The following is a 13,305-nucleotide window of genomic DNA, read 5'->3' on the forward strand; positions in this document are numbered from 1 at the left end:
AGGAAATCACAGATAAATAGGGATATTTCCCTGTCCAAATGCTATACTTGTATATACACCGTTGCCAGGAAGAGTTAAAGACGAAATCATAGACTATAATCAGAGGAAAGCTAGTGTTTCTTGTTACATAAAATCATTCAGCTTTGTTGAAATATAGGAGGTGTACGGGCACAGTTACCTTTTGGCCCATTCTGGGAATTGAAAATGTATTCACTGTGGTTGTACTAATTTTGTATCAAAGAATAAACCATTTGGGAACTCCTATGAAGTACTGGACTCTGATAGACTTTGTATTATCCTTTTATATTTTCACAGCAAGCCTTCGAGCCACTGATACCACTAGCTACATTATAAAATAGGGAAAAAAGACTCCTGGAAATCCAATAAGCTGACCCAGGCCGCAAAGAGGATCAGGACAGTCTAGAACCCAGCGTTCTCTGACTTGCCAGCCCACACCATCACACACACACCATACTGCCTTTTGTATAAGGAGTTCATTTTCCGAGTCATCAGTTTTTAAAATAGAAAACTTCCATCTCTGGAATTCAAGATAAATTCACTCTTTGAAAAGTTAAAAGAGTGAACTGAAACATTAAAAGTGAGGAGATTCGTTTCTCTTGAAGCATCCTTCTGACTCAGATTTTGAGGACTGGGCTTTTTGCTCTGTCCTTGGGAAACTGAGAAGCAAGTCAGAAATCATTCGTATTATTTATAAACGTATATTACAGATGTGCATATGTTTAGCTCCTCTTTTCTTGGCTTTGTGTACATTTGTCTATGTGATCCCAGGGCGTAGAGCTTCTCTGACTTGGATATACGTGGATAATTATATTTTATTATTAAAAACAAAACACTTATTAACTGGAAGGAAGGGAGTAAGAGGTTCGTATTTCTAATCCAACTCACTTCTGAGTCTTCCTCTGTACTTCTATGCTTTAGAATTTAAAGGTGTTTTCTAGACAACTTTGGTCAAGTCTAAAGAACCCTCTATACTGATCCAGTAATAAATTTTTTAAAAGAAGCTTTTAATTTTGAAATAATGATAGACCCGCAGAAAGTTGCAAAATAGTACAGAGAGGTCTCTTGTACCCATCACCCAGCTTCCCCCAGTAGTAGTATAGATAGATAACTACTGTAAAATATCAAAACTAGGTAAAAATTGCACTGGTACAGTCTACAGACCTTATTCAGATTTCTCCAGGTTTTATATGCCCTTGTGTGTACATAGTTATGTGCAATTTTATCATGACACTAATTCATTTTTGAAATTTTTACTGTTTTGACTTTTTTTTAATAGAAGGAAAATACTCAAGCTAGAGCGTTAAGTAGTACTAACATACCTATGCTCATTTTTTCCTAGTTAGTTAAAAGGTTATGGGTTTATTTTGATATTATCCCCCCAAAACCCCCAACATTTGATTAATAGAACTAATACTACAGAATATTCATAAACTCTGAAAACATGGGCAAATACTTTTTATGTTTCCAGACTTTAAGGACACCCTATATAGATTGATCCTGAAAGTCAGACTTTTTTTTTTTTAATCCTTGGTAACTAGTTGACACGTGGAATTGACCACTATCATCAGCAAACATTCATTTAGTTTCTAACATGTGCTGGGTTTTCTGATGGGCATCAGATATATTCTCCTTTAACACTTTGCAACACAGAATTCCGACAGTTCAGTCTTGTGACTGCCAGAAAACAGTCTTGAACTCTGCCACCCAGCATTTATTAAAAGTCCAGTTGAGAGAATTCACTGGTGGTCCGTTGGTTAGGACTTGGTGCTTTCACTGCTAGGGCCTGGGTTCGATCCCTGGTGGGGGAACAAAGGTCCTGCACGCTGTGCTGTGCGGCCAAAAAAAAAAAAAAAAAGATAAGTCCAGCTGAGAGATTTATTGATGAGTATTTGAAGGAAGTGCAGTCTGTTCACTTCTCTAGAACCTAGAAATTGTAAGTTTTATTTGTAGATCAAGTTCTGGATCAACAGAAATCAGAACTTGGACTATATAGTGTTGGCCCTCATAGTATTGGTCTTATTGACTTAGCCTCTGCTCTAGTTAAGGAATATCGTAAGATAAAGCCACACAAAACTCAAATTTACATATAACGAGGTATTTTTAAGAAAAGTTCACTTCAGTAGACTCATAAATATTAAAAGATTTTCTTGTTCGTGGTTTTGATTTTTAATTGCTGGCTCTCCTGGAAGTCTATGCCTGTAAGTAATTTGTAATTTGGCCAAGACAGGAATTTAAATGGGCCTACTGTGAGACAGTTTGTGGCATTAAGTAGTTTAGTCATGAGTTAGACATCCACCCAGCATTTGCACCCTAGCTCAAAGGGGCACTGCTGTAGAGTAACAGTCTTGCAGTGATAAAAAAATTAGAGCGAGAAAATGGCTCTTGGAAGAAAACCAGGAAATGAAGTGCTCCACGAAAATGATGGCTTTCAAGCAGAAAGTAAAAGTATGGGAGAAACTGCTATAATGGCATTCAGGAATATGAGAAATCTTGTACTAGAGGAGCTAATGTAGCTTAGTGAGCATGAACTGTGAAGTAGAAGAAACTTAGAAAATGTGGTAAATGTTTATTTACTGCTGGAAAGTTACTCGGTTTAAAGGTACCTAATTTCCTCATTCACTTTTATTCCTGAGCATTCTGGATCTAGGAATCACTTGCTCTGTGGCTTTGGGCAAGTTGGGGGTGGGGGAGATGTGCTATTTGTTTTTTAAAAGCATTATTACTTTGTTGTTGAGCTACTTGTTACATATTTCCTATTGATAATCTTAGAAATAGTGGGTGACAACAGAGAAATACACTCTCTGCTTAGGAGTCTGAAAATGTTAAGACAAATGAAGAGGTTTTCTTTTTTTAGTATTTATTTATTTTTATTTGGTTGTGCTGGGTCTTACGTGCAGCAGGTGGGCTCCTTAGTTGTGGCATGCAAACTCTTAGTTATAGCATGCGTGTGGGATCTAGTTCCCTGACCAGGGATTGAACTTGGGCCCCCTGCATTGGGAGCATGGAGTCTTAACCAGTGTGACACCAAGGAAGTCCCCAAATGAAGGGTTTTAAAGGGAGAAAAAAGCTTCTGAAATCTTTTTAGACACTAAAATGTGAAAAATCATTTTGTGTTTCTAAGACAAAACCAGTATAGAACTACCAAGCAAGGTATTGGGAGACAGGAGACTTGGCCTCTGATCCTGATTCTGCCAATAACTGGTTTTTGGCAGATCAGTCACATTTGGTGCATAATAATGGAACATCTTTTTAAAAAAACAATAAACTAATTTTTACAGAATAGTTTTGGATCTACAAAAAGCTTTTAAAGATAGTACAGAGCATTCCCATATACCCCATACCCAGTTTCTGCCATTACTAACAACATTAGTATAGTGCATTTATTATAATTACTGAACCAGTATTGATGAATAATTACCAAGTAAAGCCCATATTTAATTCCGATTTCCTTTGTTTTTACTTGCTGCCCTTTTTCTGCTCCAGGATACCACATCACATTTAGTCGTCATGTCTCCTTCAGCTCCTCTTGGCTGTGACAGCTTTTAAGGTTTTCTTTGTTTTTTGATGACCTTGACGTATTTTGAGGACTCCTGGTCACATTAGTCTGTAGCATGTCCCTCTATTGGGATTTCCTTGATGTTCTTCTCATGATGAGAGGGAATATGGATTTTTGGGAAGAAGACCACAGAGGTTAAAGTACTGTTTTCATCACATTGTATCAAGGGTACATACTATCAACATGACCTATTACTTTGGATGTTGACCTTGATCACCTGGCTGAGGTAGTGTTTGCTAGGTTTCTCCACTGTAAAGTTCTTGTTTTTTCCCCCTTTCCATACTGTGCTCTTTGGAAGGACATCAATACCACTACGTGTAGCCCACACGTAAGGAGTGGGGGGTTATGTTCCACCTCCTTGACAGTGGAGTATATACATCTGTTACTTGGAATGTTTCTTCATGGGAAATTTGTCTCTTCCTCATTTATTTATTTACTCAGTAATATATTTGTATAGATTCATGGGCATTTATTTTATACTTTGAGGTATAATCCAGTACCACTTATTTTGTTGCTTGTATTGTTCTAGCTTTGGCCATTGCTTTGTCTTGCGTTCCTCTGACATAGCCCCCATCACTGTGGGTGTTTTGTTTTTGTTTTGAACACTTCCCTTTGTGGCACTACAAGATGCTCCAGGCTCGTCTTGTATATTTCCTGCCCTAATCCTAGAGTCAGCCAAGGAACACTGTTTCCTTTTATTGGAGACGATATTGGAAACCAAGATCCTTGCTACTAGGTGTATTTATTGCTACTGGGGTGTAGCAGTTTCTTGTATGCCCTCTTAGCTGACAGAGCAAGGAAATATATGTGTGTATACTAACTGGTATATGTACACATATCTATAAATACTTCTCCGTGTAACCCTCTGTATATTAAGATAAACATGAATTCATACTATAGTCTCTCTCACCCATTACCATGAGGATTATTTTAGCCTCTTTCCCTTGCTTATCTGTAAAATACACACACCCAACACTGAAAGTGGCTCCCACAATCCATTTATTTAGTTGTTAAATTTTGATATACATATATAGCAGTATTCGAATTGTTAACCTGTATATTCATGTGAAACAACTTACTCAACTTGAACAGTGCTTTTGTGCAGTCTGCTTTTACAGACTCCACTCATTTCCAGAGTTACTTAGGTTAACATCTTTCCCCTCCACCCCGTTCAGTGAGGTTGTTTCGTATATTCGTAATACAGTTAGATTGTTTTGTCACATCCTGTGTGCCATCCTTGGATCACTCAACCTCTTCAATGATTTTTTTAAAATTTTCATACATGGGGCTTCGCTGGTGGTACAGTGGTTAAGGATCCACCTGCCAATGCAGGGGACGCAGGTTCGAGCCCTGGTCCGGGAAGATCCCACATGCCATGGAGCAACTAAGCCCGTGTGCCACAACTGCTGAGCCTGCGCTCTAGAGCCCGCGAGCCACAACTACTGAGCCTGCGTGCAACAACTACTGAAACCTGCACACCTAGGTCCCATGCTCCACACAAGAGAAGCCACCACAATGAGGAGCCTGTGCACCGCAACAAAGAGTAACCTCCCTCGCCGCAACTAGAGAAAGCCTTCATGCAGCAACGAAGACCCAATGTAGCCAAAAATAAATAAATAAGTTTTAAAAAATATATTAAAAAAAAATTTTTTCATACATAAAGATTCATTCTTTGTGCTATAAAGTTTTATGGGATTTGAAAGATGGATAGTGTCATGTATCCATAATTATAGCATCATACAGAATGGTTTCACTGCCTAAGAAAGTCCCCTGTGCTTACCTATTCAACCTGGCCCCCTCCCCTAAACCTCTGACAACCACTGACTTTTTTTTTTTTTTTGGTATCTAGAGTTTTGCCTTTTTCAGAATGTGATCTAATTGGAATTCTATAGCATGTCGCCTTTTCAGACTGGCTTCTTTCAGTTAGCAATAGGCATTAAAGATTCATCCAAGTCTTTTTTTTTGGCTTGCTAGCCAAAAAATTTTTAAATTGAAGTATAGTTTATAGTTTATTTACAATGTTGCGTTGATTTCTGCTGTATGGCAAAGTGATTCATTTTAGATAGCTCATCTTTTAATTTCTGAACAATATTCCATCGTACGGGTGTACTACAGTTTGTTTATTCATTCCCCTACTGAAGAACATTTTGGTTTCTTCACGTTTTGCGTGCTTATGGATAAAGCTGCTATAAACATTTGTGTGCGAGTTTTTGTGCATTCGTAAGCTTTCAGATCAGCTGGGCAAGTACCTGTGAGCATGATTGCTGAATCCTGTGGTAAGTCTGTAGTTAGCTTTGTAAGAAATTGCCAAACTGTGTTCCAGAGTGGCTGTACTATTTTGGATTTTCACCAGCAGTGAAATGAGAGTTCCCGTTACTTCACATCCTTGCCAGTTTTTTAAATCTTAGCCATGGTAATAGGTGTATAGTATCTCATTGTTTTGTTTTATTTTATTTATTTTTTAAAATTTATTTATCTTTGGCTGTGTTTGGTCTTTATTGTTGCGTGTGGGCTTTCTCTAGTTGCGGCGAGTGGGGGTTCTTCTTCGTTGCGGTGTGTGGGCTTCTCATTGTGGTGGCTTCTCTTGTTGCAGAGCACGGGCTCTAGGCTCGCGGGCTTCAGTAGTTGTGGCACGTGGGCTCAGTAGCTGTGGCTCAAGGGCTCTAGAGCACAGGCTCAGTAGTTGTGGCGCATGGGCTTAGTTGCTCTGCGGGATGTGGGATCTTCCTGGACCAGGGATTGAACCCGTGTCCCCTGCATGGGCAGGCAAACTCTTAACCACTGCGCCACCAGGGAAGCCCTTTTTTTTTATTTTTAAAAATTTATTAAAAAAACAAAAAATAATGGTACAAAAAGGTTGAAAGTAAAAGAATTGGAAAAGATACACTGTGCAAATAATGTATCTTGCTTTTGATGTTGTATTGAAAGCTCATTGTCAAACCCAAGATCACTTAAAATTTCTCCTATGTTTCAGCTGTAAAGCATAATAGTGCAACATCCTTTTTGGACTCCATTTGATATAAGGAGTGTGGGTAGGAGGATTGAAAAGAGGGTGGATTTTGTTTCTTGGTAATATTGGGTTTTCATTAACGAAGCAGAGAATTAAGATCACCTTAAAATATATTGTCTTGAATTATTTGTAAGTGTGACCAGGTCTTTAACAAAACTTGAAATGTTTGGGCTGGCTTCATAGTGGCTCTTGGAACTAGACCTGTTTGCTATAGCAATTTCTCGGGAGTATTGGCAAATTACAAATGTTGAAATAGCATATGTAAAACTAGCAGTGGCTTAGGATCATCAGTGCACAGCTATGAGAATCGGTCTACCATGGTTTGGCAGTAGTGGTTCCTCCACAGCTTTAACAACCCTCTGGATGGTGTGAAGGTTAACAGATATGTGCCTAAGACTTCTGAAAAACTGGGTCCTGCAACTCAGGGTGTAGGGGAAATGGTGGTGGAGCAAAGTGCATCTCCTGAAGTTTGCTGGAGACTCCCTATCCCTTTGTTGTTCCTGACAGGGATGGTAGCCTTCTGCTACCTGAAAACTGTTTTCCTTTCATTGGGTCATTCTGCCTCCCCCACACAGATGCCTCATTTCTCAGGATCTTTGGTCCACCAACCAGGGCTGGCTGCTCTGTAGTTGCACTTTCCCTCACTAAACCCTACCTGAATCCCCTATTCCAGACCACTCCCTTTAGTACCCTTGCTGACTAGTCTTCCTGTCCTGTCTCTATCACACCTCCTCAGTATTCAACTACATTTTGTCTAGCGTAATAGAAATATGGGATATGAATTCTTTGACTCTTATTGGTTGTGATAATGAGTAAATGATTGGGTTATTTTCATTTTACTAAGTCTTTGTTATTAATATGTAAAGTAAAATTAGAGTAATACGTCAAGGGAGGTTTATGCGAAACAGTGTGCCTATGTGAAAGTGCTTTTATTAGCTGGAAAACAAAGCACAAATTGATTATTCATAAACCCTTATCAGTGGTTCTCAAAGTGTGATTCCTGAGCTAGCAGCCTTTGCATCCCCTGGAACTCGTTAGAAATGTGAAGTCCTAGCCCACTGGGCCCAGCCCACGTCTACTGAATCAGCAGTGTTTAAATTTTATTTTTAATTTTTTAAATAAATTTATTTATTTTTGGTGGTGTTGGGTCTTTGTCGCTGCACGCAGGCTTTCTCTAGTTGTAGCGAGTGGGGGCTACTTTTTGTTGCGGTGCACGGGCTTCTCGCTGCGGTGGCTTCTCTTTTTTTTAATTTTTATTTATTTATTTTTGGCTGTGTTGGGTCTTCGTTTCTGTGTGAGGGCTTTCTCCAGTTGCGGTAAGCGGGGGCCACTCTTCATCGCGGTGCGCGGGCCTCTCACTGTCGCGGCCTCTCTTGTTGCGGAGCACAAGCTCCAGACGCGCAGGCTCAGTAGTTGTGGCTCACGGGCTTAGTTGCTCCGCAGCATGTGGGATCTTCCCAGACCAGGGCGCGAACCCGTGTCCCCTGCATTGGCAGGCAGATTCTCAACCACTGCGCCACCAGGGAAGGCGGTGGCTTCTCTTGTTGCGGAGCAAGGGCTCTAGGCACGCAAGCTTCAGTAGTTGTGGTATGCGGGCTCAGTAGCTGTGGCTCGTGGGCTCTAGAGCACAGGCTCAGTAGTTGTGGCGCACGGGCTTAGTTGCCCCACGGCATGTAGGATCTTCCTGGGCCAAGGCTCAAACCCGTGTCCCCTGCATTGGCAGGCAGATTTCTTGTTTTGAATTTTATTTAATTTATTTTTTTATGTAGCAGGTTCTTATTCGTTATCCATTTTATACATATTAGTGTATATATGTCAATCCCAGTCTCCCAATTCATCCCACCACAAGCACTCCCACTACCCCACCCCCGGCAGGCGGATTCTTAACCACTGCGCTACCAGGGAAGCCCCTAAAATCTTTTTTATTGTAGTAAAAGCGCTTATCACAGGACTTACCATGTTGACCATCATTAAGTTCAGTGGCACTAAGTACATTCTCATTGTGGCGCAGCTCTCACCTCCATCCATCTCCAGAGAGGACTCTTTTCGTCTTGGACAATTGAAACGCTCTACTACCTACTACCAAATCTTTTTGTGCATCCATGTGGCTCAGTGTTTCTATCTTTAGGTCTGCGGTTTGGGGAAAGGCACCGACTACCATCCATGACAGTCTAATACAATACGTAAGGCACGTACAGGCTTAGAAAATAAGAGGTAAAGATAGCTGGTCTGTGGTTGAATATATGTTTTTGTTGAGTCTTAAGACACTAATTTAAAACCATACCTACACTCGATGGTCTTTGGACAAGAGCAGCAGCATCTAAATTAAGTGTTTTATTTGAGGCTAGTTAGCTCTTCTGTTACTTCATTGTACTGTTTTAACTCATTTAAACTAACCTGTAAGGGGGGCTTTGTCCATTGTAGAGCTCTTTACAAATGCAGGAAGTTAGTTTGAAATTGTATCTGAACACCCTAAATTTGCGTAGCCAACATGATATTCTATATGGGGACACCTGTTTATGTTTGAGTTTTATTTTGAAATTTTTATTGAAATTGAATCTTTTAACTAACTGGTTTTAGGAAAACTGCTTTATCATTCTGGGTTCACTTTCTTTGTCTGTAAACTGAAATATAATGAAGTTCTGATTTGAAAGCCTTAATTTTAGATAAGAGAGGGGTTAGTGGTCTTATACAATTTTTAAAAGGAGGTGATACATTTACCTGTACCCTTTTTTATATTTAGATCATGGAAGGGAAGCGGTTGCTGTGTGTGTTACTGGTCCTTGGAACTGCTCTGGTTCAGGCTCATGATGGACATGAAGATGATGTGATTGACATTGAGGATGACCTTGACGATGTCATTGAAGAGGTGGAAGACTCCAAACCGAAAGCAGATGCCAGCACTCCTCCATCTCCAAAGGTTTGAAGTGGTCTTTGACTCTATTCATTTTGCCTCTTGAGATAATCAAAGGATGAAGGTAAATTTTGGATCCTTATCACAGGGAAAGCAACATTTGCTAAACTTTTTATTGATATCTCTGTCAGCCTTTGTTATATTGTCCCAGAGATAAGTTATATGGATTGAATTCGAGGGCCAGCTATGAAAGTTTGAAAGCAAACCAAGAGAATAGATCCTACTGAGAAAAGAGTGTTGCTGAATATTACAATTCTTAATTCATTTTTATATTTAACACAGGTCACCTACAAAGCTCCAGTTCCAACAGGGGAAGTGTATTTTGCTGATTGCTTTGACAGAGGAACTCTGTCAGGGTAAGTGTTCCTTAGGGGAAACAAATCTTAGAGGCAGACATCATATAAATAAGATGGAATAGTGTATTCCTTTTTGGATATGATTTTATATAGTGAAATGTCTAACTATTTTATATCTTTCGTCCCTTTTAGGAAAATAGTGTTTTAGAACATGTGGTTCTTGCTTTCATTTCTTTCCCCTTCACCCTGTATTTTGTTCTTTGAGAAAGTTGTTTTCTCTTGAGTCTTAAAAGGTGAAATTATTTCATGGGTTTGGTACTTTTTCTTACAGGTTTTTGAGTTGAGTACAATATATTATCACTACTTGAATGACACATTTAAAAGTTGAAAGTAGAGTGGTTAGGTAGGCTAAGAAGAGCTGTATAGTTCCTGTTTTTATTATTCTTTACATTGTTTCTTTTGACAGGCCAACTATAATTTGAATCTTAATTTAGGGGTATGTCTTAATTACAGGTGGATTTTATCCAAAGCCAAGAAAGATGACACTGATGACGAAATTGCCAAATATGATGGTGAGAGTTGCATTTGATTTAGATATAATAGCAGATTGATGTTTGATGTATTTCCATAGTATCTCTCAAGACTAGTTTAAAAGGAGTAGGTATACATTTTAAGATTTTTCATTGGAAGTTTGCTTTCTTTGTGTGTTCCATTATATTTTATAGGGTTAGACCTGTTTAATGTTTATTTTTACACCATAAAATGGAAAGATAATTTATTACCCATGGTGCTGTATTTTGGAAATGGAAGGTCTTTTCTAGGCATTGGTAGAATGAATGTGCTATAGGTTTTTAAAAACCATATCCTAATATTTGTCAATTATGTGTGTTTAATATTAATAGACCAGCTCTCAGAGGTAAATGGAACATGTTAAACATTTGTCAGTATGATGGATTTGCACAGCTTGGAGTTTTGTTTGTTACGATTTCAGGATCTTCAGAGGTGTAATTAGGGAGTGGGACCTTTTTTGTTGTCTTGCAGGAAAATGGGAGGTAGATGAAATGAAGGAAACAAAACTTCCAGGCGATAAAGGACTTGTATTGATGTCTCGAGCCAAGCATCATGCTATCTCTGCTAAACTGAACAAGCCCTTCATCTTTGATACCAAGCCTCTCATTATTCAGTGAGTGAAACACTTGCTTGAGAGACCCTTTCTAGGAAGAGTGAAGACATTATATTATAAAACTATTACTCTATGTAAAAAGAAATTATGAGAATAATTAAATGCTACAGTAGGAATTTTAGGATGTATTTAAGCATCCTGTAATGTAACATTTTTTTCATGCCCAGTAAATTATTTTGAAATAAATCAGCTGTTTTTCCTACTGATAGCAGATGAACTTCTGGATTTTGCAAACAGTATTTACTGGCAATCTGCATTAAGATTTAATTTTCTTTTACTTAATTTAATTTTGGGGGATTGGGTAAGTATAACAATAGAAGATGGAATCTTCACATTTGACCTGTGATAAAACATGTGACCAAAGTGGGGGAAAGGGAAATGAATTAAGAAATTTGATCTTTCTAAATGCCATATGGCCTCTGCCTTTCTCTCTGAAATTAGGTATGAGGTTAATTTCCAAAATGGAATAGAATGTGGTGGTGCCTATGTGAAGCTACTTTCCAAAACCCCAGAGCTCAACCTGGTAGGTACTTCCTATGTCTTTATGTGGCCACCCGCAGTTACCTTTTAAGAATCTCAGAGAAAAGGAAAGAAAATTTTCTAAGACCTGTGAAAATAAGGCCGTTTCTCCTGCTGTTGAAATATTTTGGAGGTTTGAAATACTGACTTTGACATTTCTGTGCTTTTTATTTGAAATGTAAATTTCAAAGCTGTTTTGTTTTATCCTTGGTTTCTGTCCTGTGTAATTTTTAGTTTTAGCAAACTTATTTCTTTGTTTTATGAAAGAAGCAGTAACTATCTAGGTATATACATTATTTTGTGTTTTTAAGCACTTTCATACATTCTCATGTAAAATTTCCCGGTAATTTCTGGTTATTCCTTTTCACTGGTATCTATACAAACCTCATAAATGAATAAACTGTTCCTTTAATAGGACACTATTTGGAATTTTATAAGAGGACGTATCACACTTTTGAAAGGTTGCCTTTCAACCCTTTGAGTTACTTAATCCATTTTTGTTTCTGAAGGATCAGTTCCACGACAAGACCCCTTACACGATTATGTTTGGTCCAGATAAATGTGGAGAGGACTATAAATTGCACTTCATCTTTCGCCACAAAAACCCCAAAACGGGTGTATATGAAGAAAAGCATGCTAAGAGGCCAGATGCAGATCTGAAGACCTATTTTACTGATAAGAAAACACATCTTTATACATTAAGTAAGAAAAACTATTAATAAATTTTGGGTTTTATGGCACTACACATTTATCATCCATTTAATTTAAAGATTGTAAGCCTGCAAATAAGAATCTCTGTTGACTTAATATCTTAGTAGTGAGAAGAACTTAATTTCTCAGCACTAAAACGTCTCTTCCTTAGGTTGAATTGAGAGCTAGGGTTTGAAACAATTTTAAGAATAAGCTTGTATGTCCCATAAAGAGCTTCTTTGCTTGATCCTCACCTATCGTTTCCTCCCTTTGTTTATTTTCTTGTTGATGAGATGTTAAGTTATAGGACATACAATAGAAATATGTGTACAGTTTTTTTCAAAGTATCTTCTGGTTGAACTTGTTTGGACGCTCCAACACCTAGACAGTTGAGGTTAATCATTTGGACATTGGAATGGGTCTTTTTATTTAATGAAGTTTTTCCTGCTGCTTTGAGATCACATATAGACATGCCTCTTTTCCTAAAGAATGCAATAACCTTTCTTCTTTATAACAAAAGTAATATATATTCAGCATAGGAATTTAAAAGGAAAAAGAAAGCAAAAAGAAGACATTTAAAATTATCTGAAATATCAACACTGTGATATGTATTTGGCTCTATGTGAATAAACATGTATATATGTATAGACACGTGTAATTTTTATTAAAAGTTAAATGTGCTATATTTCACTTTTTCTCTTCACAAAAGCATGAGAATCTTTCTGTGAGAGTAGATAACACTGATAACATTGATAACCTTCATTGTCATTGAGGATAGCAGCATAGTACTCTGTCATTTTCCATAGTACTCTGGATGTGCTGTGACCTAGTCAGTTGCCTATTAGGCATTTAGATGTAGGATCCAGGCTTTAGCATAATTCACACTTAAGATACCTTTATGGATTTAAAATAATGTTTGCATTCTTCACTGGATTCCAAAAGTACAACCTGAGTAGACACGTGGTTTAATAAACCACTGTAATTGAAATTTTGTGTACTTTGAAATTTGGGCAACATAGTGGTAGTACCAACTCAAAAAATGAGGAAGTGGGCCTTTTCTGTTGGGGGACAGTTATAATAAATAAACTTATTTCCCTGTTGACTGGTGTGTAACCG

The 13,305-nt window shown here is 38.1% G+C and overlaps 1 protein-coding gene across 2 annotated transcripts in view; it reads left to right on the forward strand.

Moving 5' to 3' along the window:
• The window catches only part of CANX (calnexin), a 29,522-nt gene that overhangs the window by 5,256 nt on the left and 10,961 nt on the right, over positions 1-13,305 (forward strand). For both annotated transcript variants that reach the window (XM_081233129.1, XM_081233130.1), the window contains exons 2-7: positions 9,331-9,507; positions 9,784-9,857; positions 10,311-10,369; positions 10,839-10,980; positions 11,422-11,503; positions 12,009-12,201. In XM_081233129.1, coding sequence (XP_081089255.1) covers positions 9,334-9,507; positions 9,784-9,857; positions 10,311-10,369; positions 10,839-10,980; positions 11,422-11,503; positions 12,009-12,201 — 724 coding nt within the window. In that variant the 5' untranslated portion in view covers positions 9,331-9,333. The remainder of the gene's footprint in view (positions 1-9,330; positions 9,508-9,783; positions 9,858-10,310; positions 10,370-10,838; positions 10,981-11,421; positions 11,504-12,008; positions 12,202-13,305) is intronic.

The sequence above is a fragment of the Mesoplodon bidens genome (genome assembly GCF_964165515.1).
Source record: "Mesoplodon bidens genome assembly, chromosome: 4".
In the NCBI taxonomy this organism is placed as follows: domain Eukaryota; kingdom Metazoa; phylum Chordata; class Mammalia; order Artiodactyla; family Ziphiidae; genus Mesoplodon; species Mesoplodon bidens.